The sequence below is a fragment of the Eurosta solidaginis genome, chromosome 4, assembly GCF_040869045.1.
Source record: "Eurosta solidaginis isolate ZX-2024a chromosome 4, ASM4086904v1, whole genome shotgun sequence".
Lineage (NCBI taxonomy): Eukaryota > Metazoa > Arthropoda > Insecta > Diptera > Tephritidae > Eurosta > Eurosta solidaginis.
The window spans coordinates 10,849,938-10,868,214 of record NC_090322.1 but is presented as its reverse complement, the minus strand read 5'-3'; the positions used below and the strand labels follow the sequence as shown (position 1 = coordinate 10,868,214).

General features: G+C 35.9%; 1 protein-coding gene across 1 annotated transcript in view; it reads right to left on the bottom strand.

The window, feature by feature from the left end:
- Positions 1-117: 117 nt before the first annotated feature.
- Positions 118-18,277, bottom strand: part of Unc-76 (fasciculation and elongation protein Unc-76) — a 75,708-nt gene continuing 57,548 nt past the window's right edge. Inside the window, exons 2-5 of the mRNA XM_067780064.1 lie at positions 3,149-3,549; positions 2,872-3,087; positions 1,715-1,804; positions 118-1,639 (exon numbers count right to left, since the gene is read on the bottom strand). Of these exons, the coding sequence (XP_067636165.1) occupies positions 1,557-1,639; positions 1,715-1,804; positions 2,872-3,087; positions 3,149-3,549 (790 nt within the window). The 3' untranslated portion in view covers positions 118-1,556. The remainder of the gene's footprint in view (positions 1,640-1,714; positions 1,805-2,871; positions 3,088-3,148; positions 3,550-18,277) is intronic.

The window sequence follows — 18,277 nt, the reverse complement described above, 5'->3', positions numbered from 1 at the left end:
TTGCATGGAATTGCTTTTTTATGTCTCCCTTAGCAACAATTTTTGTTATTGATTTTATTATTATTTTAATAAATGACATTTTATTTGCTACAATTTTTTACACACCTAAAAAGCAACGACTAATAAGCGTTATAAAAAAATAATAGTAATCATGTTTAGTATTTAACCTTTATAAGATTCTCGTGCCAAATTTGAACCACTTTTGCAAAAAAACTATTACAAAAATGCACAACATTTATGTTTTAAGCCTCGAAGTTTCCTCTTTTTGTAGAAACATTTTGGTCATAAGTTGTGTAATGAAGTTGTTTAATTAAAAAAAATTATTTCATTTTTGAAAATTTACTTATACAAAAAATGTTTCAAATACGACCCGTGGATGTTATGCAGGTTAAATAACGCGGCACTAAAATTGCGGTCAGCATTTATATTGACCAAGCTCTAGAAATACACATACAAAGAGCAGCCCGCTTAGAGGAACAACTTAGTTAAACAAAATTTTTTTTTATATCTAAATTTCCTCTAAGCGAATTGAATATGCGTATTAACTTAAAACTACATACATATATATTTCTTACGTATATATTTCCTAAATAATTATATACAATACGTATTAGCAAATTATATCGAAACGTTTGTTTTTGTTTTTTGCTGCAGCAGTTTTGTTGAGTATTATGCGTAAATTAAATTTTTAAGCCATTTTAATCCATTTTTTTTGCGCATGAGCACCAAGATTTTAAAAACTCTTTAGCAAAAAAATTACTGGACTTAACTGTTATTTTTTGTTTATTTCACAGCTTTAAGTCGAAGAGTCAATCAAGAACACTTGAAGCTGCGAAAATTTTAATTTTACCAAAATTTTGAATATTGCAAAAATAACAGTAAATAATAGTAAAGTAAGATTTTGATCAGTTAATGATTATATAAAAAACAAAAAAAATTCGAATAATTTTTCTTATAAAAGGATAAGTTTCTACAAAAGTATTATGAAAAAATGTTTAAAATATTTTATTGGAACATTTTCATATTCTGTTTTCACTAAAGGGTTAAGGTAACATGTTTTCAAAATCTTGATAAGAATTTTAAAAATTTATTTCTTAATTAAGAACTACATATATGTCTTATAATTTTATTTTTTTGTGAGCACAGTGAGCTATTTTGAATTTGAATTTTTTGTGGCAGCTACTCTTATTTCTATCTAAAAAACATCTCTCTTGCAAAAATCATGCTTCTACAACAACGTTTCGATATTTATTTCTAGATTTTAATTCCAGCAACAAAATAAACTATATGCTATACACACATACATTAATTAATATTTTATGATTTTTTAATTAAAGTATACTAACTTTATGAATTTTTTTTCTATTTTCTTCTTTAGAAAAAATTTTAATTACTTAAATTTTTTAACTTAAATTGTTCATTTAAATTAGCTTCTCTTTTTTGTAACATACTACATATATGAGTTTTTTTGTTTCATTTTTTTCTAAATTAATTCACTGCAATTATGTACTAAAAAAACACCTAACAAATGAACTGCGTGCGCACAGTTTTTATATTTATGTGGGGCAGAGCACTTTGAGTATGTAATCCGTGAGCAGCGCGGGAACGGTTGGACTGTCTTCATTTATTGCTTTTAGAACTGAAATTTTTTTGAATAAATAGAACACAATTATTTTTTCTGAAAGTATAGAAGAAATAGGATTTCAAAACTCACTTTTGATTAGCACTTGCAAAGATTGATTATTGGGTGTGCCATTCTCCATGTGGTAGGGTATAACAGTGGTGAGATATTTCGGCTCTGGGCCTGTAAAAATTAAAATATGAGATTTATATTTATTTTGAAAAATTTAAGTATCAATAAAAACTATTACTTCTTTTTTCTTTTAATTTAAAAAAACTCAAATATTAACAAAATAGTTTTCGGTATTTCGGAATTTAATAATTTAAAATTTTTACTTTATTTTATATTTTTCATTTAAAAAAAAAAAAAAAATGTATAAAGTTTTTCATTACAAAAATATTTTGTACATTAAATTAAAAGATTTTGTAGAAAGAATAAAAAAAACAATAATATAGAAGTTTGGGAATCCGTAGAAGGGATTAACCTATAATATCAAAATTAGAATTTGTACATTGTTTTGCAATACTTTCGATTTTTTTTCCACAAAACTAAATTTTTCTTAATTAATTTTTGAAATATTCTATTTTCTTATTGCAATACAGAAATCCCAAAATAGTAAAACTTCAAAAACTAAAATTTGAAATTTGAAGGACTGAAACATTTAGCTGTCCTTATTCTTCCGGAAAACTCAGTTCAAAAATCTGCTCGATAAAAGAAAAGTATTTTAAGATTTTAAGTCTTTTATAAAACTATTTTTATATAAAATTTGTGATTTATTTCCTATAAATTTAAGTTTAAAAAAGGTAAAAGTTTGCAAAATTAGAATGTGAAGTTTAGAAAATTTGATTTACTAGTTTTTTGAACTCTGAAAACTTCAACTTTATATATAGGTGGCTTATGACTCAAAAAAGAAATTATAAAATTTTGTGGGTTTTGCTATAAATTTCATTTCTGAAAACAAAAAAATTAGTCTCAAAAACTTAAGTACCCTAAAATGACGGGTAGTATTATAACTTTTGGAAAGTCCTTTTTTAATGCAATAAAATTTGTATTATTAATTTTTTTTCTAAATCTAAAATTTCTGATGAATATTTTCTTTTTCTAAAATCAGACGTATGTATTTTCTAAAATTAAAAATTTTTTATGCATTTTTTTTCCAACAAATTCTGAAATTTTTTTCGATGGAAAACTTATACAAAATATCTCATACATTTCTTCATTATTATAAAATTTCGCTATTAATTATTTACCCTGCAATTTTCCACGCTTTTTCTCCACGTGATACTGTCTACGTTTATTCTGTACCGCTAATAATAATGAAATGAATGAATTTTTCAACTCCTTCTCATATTCGAGTTCGTCACGCAACGCCAACTCATTGATAAGCGTTTCGCTGAGTTCCTGTATGAGCATTTCCATTTCCATATAAAGTTCATTCAATTGTGTTATCGACAAATATTGTAATTCTGTAAAAAGATAAAACAAAACAGTTATGTGGCTTCCTTCAGCTCCTTTTTATCTATTTACTCTCCGCATATAATGGCGCTCCCAACACTTCTCTAGCCTTTTCTATCACCTCCGATTCGCATGTTTGTGGTTCATCCAATGGACTTTCGGCCTCATCCATAATTTCATCAATCTCTTTGATTACCTCTTCAACCGTTTTTATAGGTTCATCTTGTTCCGCATTAAGCCCATTCAATATGAGCGCATGCATATCGAGATCATTGGCCACAGCTTCATCTTCGCTGGTTAGTTCATCGGCTGGTGTGGCGGCATCAAGGGAATTGCCATGACTACCATTTGCAGCACTGCCAAACTGATTTTCGCCCAAATTCAATGTGGGCATATGCATTTGACGTGTAAATGATTTGGACCAATCGATTGGGAGGATATTCCCAAAATTGCCTGTTATGGTCCACCACATTCTGAAATAGAGATAGAGAGTTTAATATGTATAGATAATATGAAAAAATTTTAAACATATTAAACATATGTACGTTATCTATAATGGAATCATAAAAATATACTGCTTAGAGATATGGTTTGCCTTTTTTCAGAAATTTTGCATTGAAAGGTTAGTCTAGACCAGGGGTACTCAATCCATACCACAATTGTGCTCTCATTGCCTATGCGAAAGGGAAATCACTTTCAATTTTTGAAGAACCATGGTCTAGACCAGAGGTAATCAGCTTTCGAGATAATTATTCGAGCTAACGTTACACATATTATTCTCTTTCGTTTGGTAGTCGCTGAAGAAGCCACGTAGCAGTAATAGAGACAGCTGTTGTTTATTTGCGTTGAGAGTTAACATATATGCGTGCATACATCTTGAATCGTTGCTCGTTAATCAACGACTAAACGACCACCATTACCAACATAGTCATAGTTTCAATTTTGGTGATCACTGATCTAGAATCTATGGATTGTGGGTGTCCATGAGACTCTGTATGTAGGAACACTTTGCATTCTTTTGATATTATTTCAGATAGATTGTGGGCGTGTTCCAAGGAAAGTTTGAGTTTCTGTGAGCTTTGACTTGAAGATTAACAAAAAAGTCTAAGATAAAACCAGTTGTGAATAACACACTGCGCACACTGCATAGCCTCCCTCCTCCAGTGGCATACATTTCGTACTTGACAATTTTTTTTGCAGTCCAAATATGGAGAAGCTTTAGTAGCAAAAACATGGCATATTGTACGTTTTATGTTGTTCTAAAAGATCTACATATTAACATACATACTAATCAATTGTTGCTTACAACCAACATTTTATGCACTTTTACCAGATACTTAAAGCTACTTTTGTGCGTTTTTATGTTACTCGTTTTATTTTTTGTTTTTGTTTTTTTGGCACTCAAACTTGTCAGATTTGCTGTTGCAAAAGAGTTACTACAAGTTGCTATTGTATTTAATATGGATGTTAGTGGCATTTGAAGTGCATTAAAATGCTCTAGAAAAAAGACCCGTTGAGATTTATTGCATTTTCGAATATTTAGCTTCGTCTTTGTTTGTTGGATAAGTATTTAATGTACATGCAATATTTGGCGGCTTTGGATTCGAGGTTGATAAGATGAAGGCAATCATTCTAGGATCCATGGTGGAACCACTGAGAACCATCAGTCAGTTTTGAAACCTTTCATCCTCCGCCGGATTTTTAGTACGATTTTCGCGGATTACTTTTCTTAGTGAGCATATGAAGATCCTCACTCACACCGTTCTGTACGTGCATGTAGCGTGTGCACATTAACGACACCAGTGGTAAGCCAGCGGTCAATCAAGACATGGTCCATTTGGTTTTGTGTTCTAAGATCAGCAGAAAGTCAGGACGTTTCAGATACATGCTCTGAAATCTTAGTACTTAAAACGTTTGCCGGTGTCATCAAAAAAAAGAATGTCATCCAAAGCTTGTTGCCTAGCCCAGCGCACAACCCGCGTACTAGATTTGGTTTTCGTCATCTCTCGTGACAGCATACCTCACCACGTGTTTATTGAAAGCCTTCCCCACACGCTTGTTGGGAGAGGTAAGCCTCTTATGCTCAAAGCCAACCTTAGCAGGGCGATGTCACGTAGAGATGGTAAATATGTATGTAGAGCCTGCTGGTCCATAGGAAACCACAACCGAAAATTGTTTGGTGAGTTACAAGCACGCCAAGAACTCTTACCTTTATGTTCTCCGATTAATATTAGAAGTCAGGAGTTGGCACCCCAGCGGGCCAGACTTAGAATATACCCGCGGTAGGTATGCCTGCCAAGAGGCGACTAAAATACCAAATTGATTGAAGGGGTTGTGTAGCGCAACTCTCTCAAGGGGTTGCCAGTGCAATATATAGCTTGTCCAACAATCGTCAACCTCACATACCCGTGGCGAATCCTGTTTCATTAACAACGGAGGCTCTGGCGACCCCGAACTCGTTATGGATCTAGGGGGTGGGAGGGTGGTTTCATGTGGTCATACCAAATCGTTTCCGAGATGGTCGGGCTAGTACCTTTATGATGCTTGTTACCGAAACGTACCGGAATGAATCTGGTAACCTTGCTGTGCGCGGACGTGTTTTTGATCGCTCTTCGAATTGTTATTCTTTTTACTTTGTAAACAAGTTTTATCTTTTATAAATATTCATTAATATAATAGAAAACAGTTTATAAGTTTAATTTCGTATTAAATCTTTACACAGTGCAATATACATAGTGGCTTTTTGTGCACTTTAAACATTCAGTCTGTGTGTTCATATATCATAGATTTTCACAAAAATTTGTGATAACTGCATACCTTTTTGTTGGTAGCTGCTATTAGCAAGTCATTGTGTGCCCTTTTTGCTTTCTGTTGTGTTCGCTGCTAGCTATATGCTGTCTTGCGATTTACATCCAGTGCTCCAAAATAACTCTCGCCCATATTTTTTGAACAGCTGTTCAATTTATCCTATACTTATAGTTTCTTTTGCCTATTTTTCTTTTGGGTTTGTTTAACTTTGCAATTATGTTGGATTGCTGTGTCAAGAAGTGCACCAATCAAAAGAAAATTTCCCGTGGTAGTTGTTGTTGTCGTTGTTGTAGCGATAAGGTTGCTCCCCGAAGGCTTTGGGGAGTGTTATCGATGTGATGGTCCTTTGCCGGATACAAATCCGGTACGCTCCGGTACCATAACATCATTAAGGTGCTAGCCCGACCATCTCGGGAACGATTTATGTGGCCACATTAAACCTTCAGGCCATTCCCTCCCTCCCTACCCTCAAGTTGCATGAGGAGCTTGGGGTCGCCAGAGCCTCGTCTGTTAGTGAAACAGGATTCGCCGCGGATAGGTGAGGTTGACAATTGGGTTTGGAGAAGCTATATATTGCGCTGGCAACCTGAAAGGTTGCGCTACACAGCCGCTTGGAACTTGTATTTTAGTCGCCTCTTACGACAGGCATACCTACCGCGGGTATATTCTGATCCCCTAACCCGCTGGGGGAAATTTCCCGTGGTGATACTTACGTTTGATGTTGGCTCTGTGATAATATGGCTCATGTTATCTGTGCCGGTTTCTCGCACATAGGTGGTCGGGTGGTTGACCTAATATCCAGCAAAATTGGACTGAACTGGACATGTAATGATTGTCGTTCCGTAGAAAGTGACATGCGAGCTTTTATGAGGCAAACTCAGAAAGAGTTCAACAACATTTTTATTAGGTTTCGTGACCTTAACGAAAGATTCAAAACGATGGAGGCTCACTTTAAAAAATTGAAAGTGATATCGGAATCCCCAAAACGTAAGAAATGTATGCCCACCAATGACTCCAGCTTGTCTTCGAGTCAGGGGCAAAGCTGTCCTCCTACGAATTTCCCTTCAACCGCGTTGACTGAAACGAACAGGCTTACCAAAGATGTTATGAACAATGCAGCTCAGGAATCTCCACAAGAATCTCCACAAGGCTGTGTCGAGACTTCCAGTGAGACGATCTCTGGCAAATTAAACGATGCACGAACTAATAGTGGTACCTTTGCGGCTGTTTGTTCTACGTCACCAATGTTGATTTCGCTGGACTCCCCAATTCATCCTACACCTCCAACGGTATCTTTAGCTCCAAAAATAACAGTTACCGATACTGGGGTTGTTGCTGGCGATACAAGTGTACCTGAAAAAATAGTACTTCTTTGACGGGCTCGATAACCAACGCTAGGTCAAGCAATGCGTTTTCTGTCAACTGTTCTATAACGGCCGCACCTTCCCAGCTCTCTGGTGCGCTATCCGCTACTCCTTTGCATGTGACTGCCGTGCCACCTCGTAGGGCTGTATTTGTGTCCCGAATACACGCCTCGCTTACCGAAAATGACATTCCTCATTACGTTTGCTCTAAACTTGGTGTTGCACCCACTAGTAACATCAATGTGTATAAATTTAACTTTAAATATGAGAGAGACATCTCCTCATTTAAAATATCCCTTTCAGATGAATATTTCGATAAGGTACTTGATTCCTCTTTTTGGCCTAAGCATACTGTGGTTCACTTGTTCACAAGAAAGGCGAGGGCCGAACCTGTTTTATTACAGCCAAAAAACGGTATGACGAACACAGTAATAACAACACAAAGGTAATTGCTGATCTGTACCGTCTTCTCATTAATTACCAAAATGTTCGTGGTTTACGATCAAAACTTGTTCCATTCTTCCTTAATTCCTTCAACTTTTCTGCACAAGTTGTAGCTTTTACGGAGACCTGGCTAAATCCTGATAATTACAATTCTGAGGTTTTTTCAAATAAATATGCTGTTTATCGGCGTGATCGCATCTCTAGAGCGGGAGGTGTCCTTATTGCTGTTGAATCTAACCTATGATCTGAGTTGATTTCGCTGGACAATATCTCTCATATCGAATTCATAGCAGTTAGGCTTTCATTCGGTAGCTATAGCGTAATTGTTTGCTGTTCGTATATACCACCTCGTTCGGATATGGATGTTTATGCTAGTCATAGCTCGGCCATCTGCGATTTACATTCGCAGTTGGGAGATAACGACCGACTTGTTGTTGTTGGTGACTTTAACTTGCCAACAGTTAATTGGGTTAATATAAGTGATTCAAACTTTTTAACTCCCACTGCTCAACATGAGTTTCTCAATTGCTTGTTAGACTCATCTCTTTTACAGATTAACAATGTTCCAAATAGTCGAAATAAAATGCTGGATTTAGTATTTGTGGATGGCTCGGTGGGTACTGCCCTTACGCAAATACCACCTTTACCCCTTCCAGAAGACCCTCTTCACCCTACGCTAGAGATATCACTTGATATCAGCCTACCCCGTAGGATTCAAGTACAGTCTCGTCCCCGATCTAGATGCTTATACAAAGCGAATTTCATTATGCTCAATGATCTGTTGGCTTCCCATGATTGGTCGGATCTCTATGCTTGCACTGATGTCGATTCGGCTATCTCTATATTTTACAGTACGCTTGATGGCTTCTTTGATACCTGCATTCCTACTCGCTATACCCTACGTTCGAATAAGCCCCCTTGGTTTTCTAGGCAACTTATCAGACTTAATAACATTAAATCTAGGCTTTATAAGAGATTCAAGAAATCTGGAGCATCTGCAGACCTCTCTAAATATCTAATAGCTCGTTCTAAATTTCACCGTCTTAATCAGCTTTGTTATAAAAATTACTTGAGTTGTTGTAAAGCCCAATTTTTTAGAAATCCAAAAAAGTTTTACAGTTTCGTAAATTCAAAGCGGAAAACTTCTGGGTATCCTTCCTCATTAACCTTTGGAGGTAAAAAAGCTTGCACTGATGACGACGTTGCTGAACTATTTTCTGAGTTCTTTAAGTCCACGTATTCATCCAGTGGTTTTCATTCCGGTCAATATCCCTATCGCTTAGATAGCTCGAATTACATTAGGAATCCTGCTATTGATGGTAATATTGTTCTTCAGAGTCTTCAATCTTTGAAGCCCACCTTTTCTCCGGGACCGGACGGTGTTCCTAGTTGCGTGCTTAGGTACTGCGCCGAAAACATGTATGAGCCTATTTTAAAATTATTTGAGCTATCTCTGGGATTTGCGTCATTCCCGGCACTTTGGAAACAGTCTTTTATTATACCCCTGCATAAAAAAGGTAGTAGGTCAAAAGTTGAAAACTACAGGGGTATTGCTAAACTTTCAGTCATTCCTAAAGTCTTTGAACAGATTGTTACCAGTCAACTCCAATATCAGTGTTCTAGTCTTTTGTCTCCATGCCAACTCGGTTTTATTCGTCAAAGGTCAACCACTACAAATTTGCTTGCATTCACCTCTATAGTTATGGAAGGATTTTTAGCTAACAAGCAAACGGATGTCATCTACACGGACTTCAGCAAAGCATTTGATACCGTCAACCATGAGTTGCTTATTCATAAGCTTGATTTACTGGGATTTCCGTTTCACCTATTAATGTGGCTGAAAAGCTATCTTTCTAACCGGACCCAAAAAGTCCTGTTCAAGTGCAATCTATCGGAATCGTTCGGAGTTTCCTCAGGCGTACCCCAGGGAAGTCATCTAGGCCCTTTGCTCTTTGCCCTTTTCATCAATTACTTGCCACAGACAATATTATATTCCCATACTATAATGTATGCGGATGATGTAAAACTTTGCTACACTTACTGTCCTACCGATTTCAGTTCCTTGGATCTTCTTCAGGCCGACTTGGACTCGTTCCAATGTTGGTGCACAACAAATTTACTAGCTCTAAATTGCTCTAAATGTAAGCATATGACATTTCACCGAGTGAAGCCAGCATTGAAATCTTATGTAATAGATGGTACGCCTTTGGAAGCGTATATCTATTGCAAATGATCTAGGTGTCCTTTTTGATCCGAAATTGAATTTTAACATGCATATTTCATCTATAGCCAACAAAGCGTTGGGTTTACTTGGATTTGTTAAAAGATGGGCTAAAGAGTTCGATGATCTGTACCTCACTAAGGTTCTTTACACTTCGCTGGTTCGTCCAATACTCGAGTATTGCTCATGCGTTTGGTCCCCTGTTTCTCAAAAGCATATAAAGCGTCGTGAGTCAGTTCAAAAGCAATTTTTGATATTTGCATTGCGCGGCCTTAATTGGGACTCAAGTCTCCACCTTCCTCCATACAGAAGTAGACTTCTTCTTATTAACTTACCCACTCTGGAAAATCGGAGAATATTACTGGGGGTATTGTTCATCCATAAGCTCATTATTGGAGAAATTGATTCTGCGGACCTCCTCAGCCGCTTGTTTTTTGCGGTTCCCCCTAGAGTATCCAGACACTACGTTCCTTTCTATTTACCCCTTTGTCGAAGAAACTTTGCTAAAAATAATCCTCTTCTTATCTGGTGCGCGCACTACAATGACTTGTATAGCTGCATCAGTCTTGAATGTCCTTTTGCCACTATACGTAATGCAATACTTGCCTATCTAATTTAAGATATACAAGCTAATTTAATTTGCCGGCATTTTATTCCTTCCATAAAAAACAGGAACTATCTCGCTTAAGGATGGAGGAACATTTATCAACATGTTTCATTAAGAAGGAACAAGACAGTACTGTCTTGATTGGAATCTGGTGCATTCCAACAACGTAAAAAACATGCTTTTCATGAGTCACTGACCGGAATCGTATGCATTCCGGCAGTATAATCTAATGGGTCAGGCATCGAGCTGATTGGAAACCGGTGCATTCAAACAACACAGGTCATGTTACTATTTAATGCCTTGTGATGGCGTATCCTCATTACAGTACTCTTAGCACTGCCGGATTCCCATGACATGCTGATTGGAATCTTGTTGCATTCCAACAGAAAGATTGGAATCCACTGCATTCCGAAATCATGCTGAGCGGAATCTGATGCATTCCGCCAGTATAAGATTTCGGCATAAGATCTTATTTTTGCTCATATTTCTTATTATTATTATATTCTGAAATTAAAGATTAATGTTCATTAATATATCTTTGTTTGTAATATAACATTGTTGAAATCTCGATATATCTTAGATTTTATCTTTTGAGTTGTATATTTATATATCTTTTATATTATGCAGTCGACCATAGTTTGTCGTCGACTTTAAATAATAAATAAATAAATAAATATGTATCCGGCAAAGGACCATCAACATCGATAACACTCCCCAAGTTCTATACTACGGACTCATCAGTCTATGTGAGGTCCTCATGGACCGGCCAGTTCAACCTAACCTAACCCCAAGTCCTTCGGGGAGTTTCCTCATCGCTAAAACAACAGGAGTTTGCTTAGCAAATGTACCAGTCGATGTTCAGCGCGGCGAAGCAATGTTTCCACTCTACTTCCACTGATATAAAAATAAAAAAAAAAAAATTGTTATATGCTAAAAGCGTTAACTTATTTAACAATTTACTATATGTATAATTTTCAACTGTTATGTATATAATACTCAGCTGATGATCTTTATTCTGTAGCTAAGCCGTTTTAGATCTCGACGCTTAACAAGCCTCTGCCTATCAACAACTCGGCAAAAACAAAATCCGTGCGTCATACAGATGAGCCCGTCGTGCCGGTTGGGCGGGCTTTGGAGGGTGTTAATCCGTTGGGTTTATTATAGAATACGTTTTTATTCTACAGTATGTAGTCTCTGAGTACCCGAAACGAAGCACCAATTCAGTTGCCCTGGAAACATCAGTTTCCAGTTCATAAGTAAAGGATCTTAAAATTTGTATGAGTCCAGACAAGATCTCCCTTACGTCTGCTGGGTTTTTTGCGAAAGTCTATACCAACGAGAGATACATTTGGGCCAATATATTTGTAGATAAGCCACGCGTAGATTTGGAAGAAAAAAGTACTTAAGGATAATATTTGGTTAAAGAGAGACAACCAGCAGCGCGGCTAGAGGAGGCAAAACAGCGGCAAATACTATATGCATCACAAAAAAATTAAAATAAAAACAAATTAAAAAAAGTAATGTTCTTGTTCCACAAATGTGGGTCATAAATGAGCGCAAGTACAATGCTTAGCATTCTTTTAACTGTAGTAAGTAGGTTTTTGGCGCGCATGGTAGGTGGGTTTGTGGGCGTACAATTCAAAAGGTGTTAAAGCAAATATGTAGCTGAGGGCATGCCTTCTTATATATTCTGGTATGTGGAAATGTACAAAGTTTACATTTTTATTGCTCAACTAAGTACAAAAATTGATTAAATAGAAACTAGGTTGCGGTAGGGTTAATTGGATTACTTATTACTTTTTTTCTACAGAAAGTGAAATGATGCTAAGTGGAATAAGCGTAAAATATAAGTAAAGATAGTAAATCAGTAAAGATTCGTAAATAGTGCAAAAAATTTGAAAGTTTGGTGAGGCAGAGGTTTAATGAGTTTATCTCTGGAGAAAGTGGAATTAACTGTTGCATACTTTTAGGGAAAGTATGTGTAAATTCCCTTTTCGGGGTTTCGAAATCCGACCTTAGAATCTTATTTGCTATATCCATCAAACACAACTAGAAGCTGAAGAAAATAATAGGTGCGTCCAATTAGAGGGGTGATGAGAGGAAAAAAGTTAGTTGAAAGCCAAAAACTACACGAGAAAATGGCAGAATACACGGAGAGAGGTAAAAGAGAAAGCCAAGAGTGCGGTAGAGAGTAGCAAGCAAATATAGTGAGATCCCAAAAAAAACACTGGAGAAGGAAAAAGTGTGGAGAAAGAGACAGAAATACCTAACAACCTGAACACCACACAGCGTTAGCAGACGTTCCCCCGACAACCTCGCAGGATTGAAAATAGAGGTTATGAATACGACGTTATGGATTTTTCCCAACATAGTAAGGTAAAATTACCGGACAAGTTCAGTAGTGTCACCAGAGTTTGCAGCAATATTTGACGCTTTATGGTTAGGCTGTACGGATTAGTTATCTCCCACTATAGAGCTTTACCAAGCCAACAATTATTGGTTTGGTGCCAAGTGTCAATGGTCGGTAAATATTTCGCGTAAAGTTCTACGTAAAAAAAAATGTTCGGAAAGTTGTCCAATTTCTGCCTAAAAGTTGTCGTATATATTTCTCAGCCGAATTTGTAAAAAGAGAAGAATAAATTTATTTTATTCATGAATCAGAGACTTATGAGCATACATGGCCACTAAAAAAACGCCTACAATACAACGACCTTCATCCATTAAGCGCAGCCATCAATATCAATTAAACCACACACATGTTAGTTAAGTTAATTTGCAAAAAATGTAAATGAATGATGAAATAAAACCGAAACACCGCAATAGATATCTCATATTCAATTAAAAACAAATAAATTAGACGCGCGCATAAACCGCAACAGAGCCATGTTAAACTAAAGCGCTAGCCACGCGACAAATTACTATGGGAGAAATGAGGAAGATGTTATGAATACAAATATTTTGTTTTTAAGTTTTTCAAACTGAAATTAGGTGGATTTTATTTATTATCCTTCGACATTTAACAAAATATTCTTTAACTTTTTCCTCATTTGTATTAGCGAAAACGATTGTTACAAAAGTTTCATCAGCGCATAATTCGAATGTGGCTTTGCGCATGCGCCGCATTTAAGTTTTTTCTGGCGTCATGTTATTTTCCATTTTATGGGGCGCACAATTTTTTACACCCACCAATTCAAGAAGCGCCGTCGACACCAGAAATGTTGTAATTAGAGCCGCAGGTTTTTGTCACCGAGTTGAAGAAAAGGAGTCGAAGAAAACGGAAATTATTGTAAACAACATCGCTGTCTATGAAACGGTGCCTGGTATCTTCATCAGGGACAATATCTATATGTAAAGTTAAAAATGTAATCGTTAGACCTCTAATCTAGCATAGCTAAATGAGTCTGGATGTCTCCCAAGTGACAGAAATTTCACAGTGCAGACCAGTTTTAAGTGTAAGTTTCCTACAGTTTCACAGAGTCCACTGTTAAATCTATAAAGTCATTTTTAGACAGCCCTTCCCCGGAAGGGATATAATGATGTTTAGTCTAATGGTCAGCCTCCGCGTGTATACGTTCGTTAACGCGTGTGTACGTTAACTCTGTAGCTCTTAACGAATGTATTGCTTGGCGCCTAATAGACAGTAAATATTTCTATTAAAACAGATGCGTCGGTGGTGAAAATCGTTGAGTGCCCGCATACTTAAAAAAATGTAAGACGCATAATCTCCGAAGTGATTTTACGCCGAGCTTCTCTCCTCCAATTTGCGTCGTGCTTCTTTTTAATTTTTCCTACAAATTGGCGGGACGAGACCTACTTGTTATATGCCGACTCCGAACGGCATCTGCAAGGCAGATGAGTTTTCACTTGAGAAGTTTTTCATGGCAGAAAAAAACAAGTTTCTAAAATTTTCATATTGCTTTGCCCGGGACGTGAACCCAGGGTCTTTGGTGTGGTCGGCGGAGCACGCTATCATCACACCACGGTGCCCCCGCATACTTATTTAATCGAAAAGCCAGATTCTAGAATTCGCAAAACTGCTATAGTCGGTACTTCTTTCGCCAAAATCCCGGCTTCTTTGCAACTAGATTGAAAAAGATTAATTCTTTAGTAGCAACGACAATCAAAACCATGTACACTTTCTAATATTTAACTTTTGTTTATGCTTTCGTGCGTGTTAGCTTTGTGGTTGGAGGAGTATTATTTTCCCCAGGTTTTTTATTAAATATTTTTTACGCGCCAAGTGTCTTTTTACATTGCGTTAAATATGTACATAACGGTTCGTCAATCAATTCACCACATTTCAATGACTAAATGACTTTGCTTTTTAAGCATTGATTGTATTTGATTAATGCAATTCATACCCTTTTTTATTTGCATATTTTCTATGATGAAGACCTTTCTGTGCTTACATTTACAATTCAATAGTTTCTGTGAAAGCTTTCATACTTGTATTTTTTGCTGTAGCTTTCTTGAGTTTCCCTTAAAACAGAGGTCAAATGGTTGTAGTGGCATCCTATTCAGCCGATACACGAAATTTTCAATTTTCATCCAGATCGCCCAATTGGGAAATATGCTGTGCTGGTAGAATACTAACTACGGAGACTTCACATATGCGGCACATACATTGCGTACATCAGGGTCCTATCTAGATAAATAAGAACTGAGTTTGCTATATTATCCAGAGTCAATTTCTGTTAGTGTAACACTAATAGCACGCCGTACAATTCATCCCTCTGTGATGTAGGTGTTGTTTCAGCCCCTATATATACATATGCATATATGCACAATCAAAGTGTGTGAATTGTCAAGCCAATTGACTGATCCGTTAACGGCACTAATGGCTGTAATATCAGTGATATCTAACGATAATTACAAACACCAATAGCGTGCAAGTCCAGCTTTACATTTTCTTTTAACGCAACTGTACTTAGCTGTCGATGCCCTTTGGCTTTTATATGCCGCACTGGGTCCATAACCGAGCAGAGCTCATTAATATATCTCTTTCGATGCTCGCTGTTGGTTTTATGGAGAGTTGCACAAAACATTCGAAAACCTTTCTCATGTTACGTTAATGGCCAGGTCACAACCAACTTTTTCATGTAGGTGCGTTCAACGCAATCTTAAGCATGAAAGTAGCATCGCCACAATCACGCAAGATGTTGCGTTCTTAAATATGAAGGAACTTCAGACTTAGCAATTTAAACTTGTTTTGCTTTGCCCATTTATATACAAAACTTCGCGAAGCACTGTTATAAACATTCTCAGTAAAAATACTTGCTAACATATTTTGTCTCCTATTATTTAGTTAAAATACAGATTTTAATTGTGAAAAAAATGTTGACATAATTTACTTATATACTGTAAATATATTCAATTTTTTGTTAAAATTTTACTTAAAAAATTTTTTTTTTAAGTGGGCGTGTTCGCCATCCGATTTTGCTAATTTTTATTTAGAAAACATATAGTAATAGGTTCCTTCCAAATTTCATCATGATATCTTCAACGACTGCCAAATTACAGCTTGCAAAACTTTTAAATTACCTTCTTTTAAAAGTGAGCGGTGCACCAAATACAAAATTTCTATTCTGCGTCATAAGGTCAACCCACCTATCAAGTTTCATCGCCTTATCCGTCGTTGGTAATGAATTATCGCACTTTTTCGGTTTTTCGAAATTTTCGATATCGAAAAAGTGGGCGTGGTTATAGTCCGATTTCGTTCATTTTAAATAGCGATATGAGATGAGTGCCCAGGAACTTACATACCAAATTTCACTAGGATACCTCAACATTTACTCAAGTTATCGTGTTTACGGACAGACAGATGGACGGACAAGGCTAAATTAATTTCCTTTTTCGCCCAGATCATTTTGATATATAGAAGTCTATATCTATCTCGACTAGTTTATGGCGTTACGGGGTACCGGTATGCGAACAAAATTAATATAGTCTGTGAGCTCTGCTCAGCTGAGTATAAAAATTCATTGTGGCTCGGCCATAAGGGTCATATCATCTGCGCTTGACAGCTTTCACGTATATGCGATTATGCTAATATCTTTATACTGCCGTCTTAATAAAGCATGTGGGTATCTGCATTTTTTTTTAAGATTATATTAGAAGATTTACAAATGTGTCAAATTTGGGTTTAAGGAGTTCAGATTTGAATTTGAGACAGATCACGTCCTTATTTGACCAATATACTTATTTTCGACTAAAAAGCAGCATATGTTGGAAAGTTATAAAGAATTAAGTTCAATGTGTCAGTTTCAGTAAGAATGTAGATAACCACATTCTTTTATGGAGCGTAATATTTTTCGTCGAAAAATCAAGTTCTTAATTGCCCACTCCGCTCAAATTAGCACTTGTTGGCAAAAATTAATCTCCGGGATTCTTTGCGCTGTTGGTCTCTAAATAGACAAAAATCTTCACTTCGAAGCTGTAGCTATAAATTTTGTCAAAAATTCCACTTCTGAATTAACAATGCTAAAAAAATTAAGGTATATAAGGTATTAAAATGAAGAAAATAAAACTTCTTACCATCAGCGTTACTGTTGATTAAAAGCATGCTGAATGATTTTATCGGAATAGTTTCGAAGAGCTCCAAAAGCATTCAAGTTGTCTGGTTTTTCAAAGCTTTATCTGTCAATTAATTGTTCTCAAAGACTCCTCAGAAGGTCAAATTTAAAGATTTACTATTCAAATTAAAAATTCCACTCCTGAAACAACAAAGTCCATAGAAGTTTTGGAAACATAAACCTAAAAATTAATAAACGCTAAGATGTGTATGTATTTGAAGGAGAAAAAGTTCTTACCATCTTTTTCGGAATATTTTCGAGGAGCTTCGAGCACCTACAAGTAATCGAGTACTGCTTTCCCGTTGTATCTCCTATCTATCCTAATATCATGAGCTTTTCAGAGTTGCACATAACTAAAGTTTTTTGATCTGTACGATTTTAACCACGCTTGTCTGTATAATTTTCCAATTCATTTACTAAGTAGTGATTTCCATCGCCCTTGTATGCCAATTGTTTCTGATTTCAATAAATGTATCAACATTTGTAAATTTCTGTTTTTTTTCTTTTTTTAGCTGCTAACATCTGTGAAACATATTTATATAGAAAAACCTCAAGTTCTTTTGACGCTTATTTCACGCAACAACACTTTCTGTAATTATCGGAATGCGCATTAATTGAACTCAATTTTCAAACGCATTTTTTTTGTTTGTTTGTTGTTTGACTATTTTAATTACGAGCAGATAAAAACAAAAATAAATATCATAATCGAACTGCAAGCGTTGAAGTGCCTTTCAATTATAAATTTTAATTTTAATTTCTTATCTTGCACTTTTCGTAGTGTTGTCGATTATTGTATTTATTATTTCCTTCATAACACACAGGAGCTTAAGAAACACCGTTAATTGGATTACCGAAAATATACATATAATATGGCAAAAGCTATCAACTGTATTGAGTGCTCTTTGCGCATAACTTTGCCCTCAAGCATAGTGCTTATATGGAACAAAATACTTTCGGTAGCATGGGCTGAAACACCGCATGATGAATTAAATTATTTTGAATGTGTTTTTGTTTTCGATTGGAGAATTTTTTCGTGTCCAACTCACCACCTTCAGTGTGAAATATTTAGCAATGGAGTGACGAATAAATGTAGGTATGTGTAGAGAATTTACTGTACAGCCCACGTTTTTCCCAGGCACTTATGTGAAGCACTTTTCATATTGGTCCTTGAAAAACACCCCACAT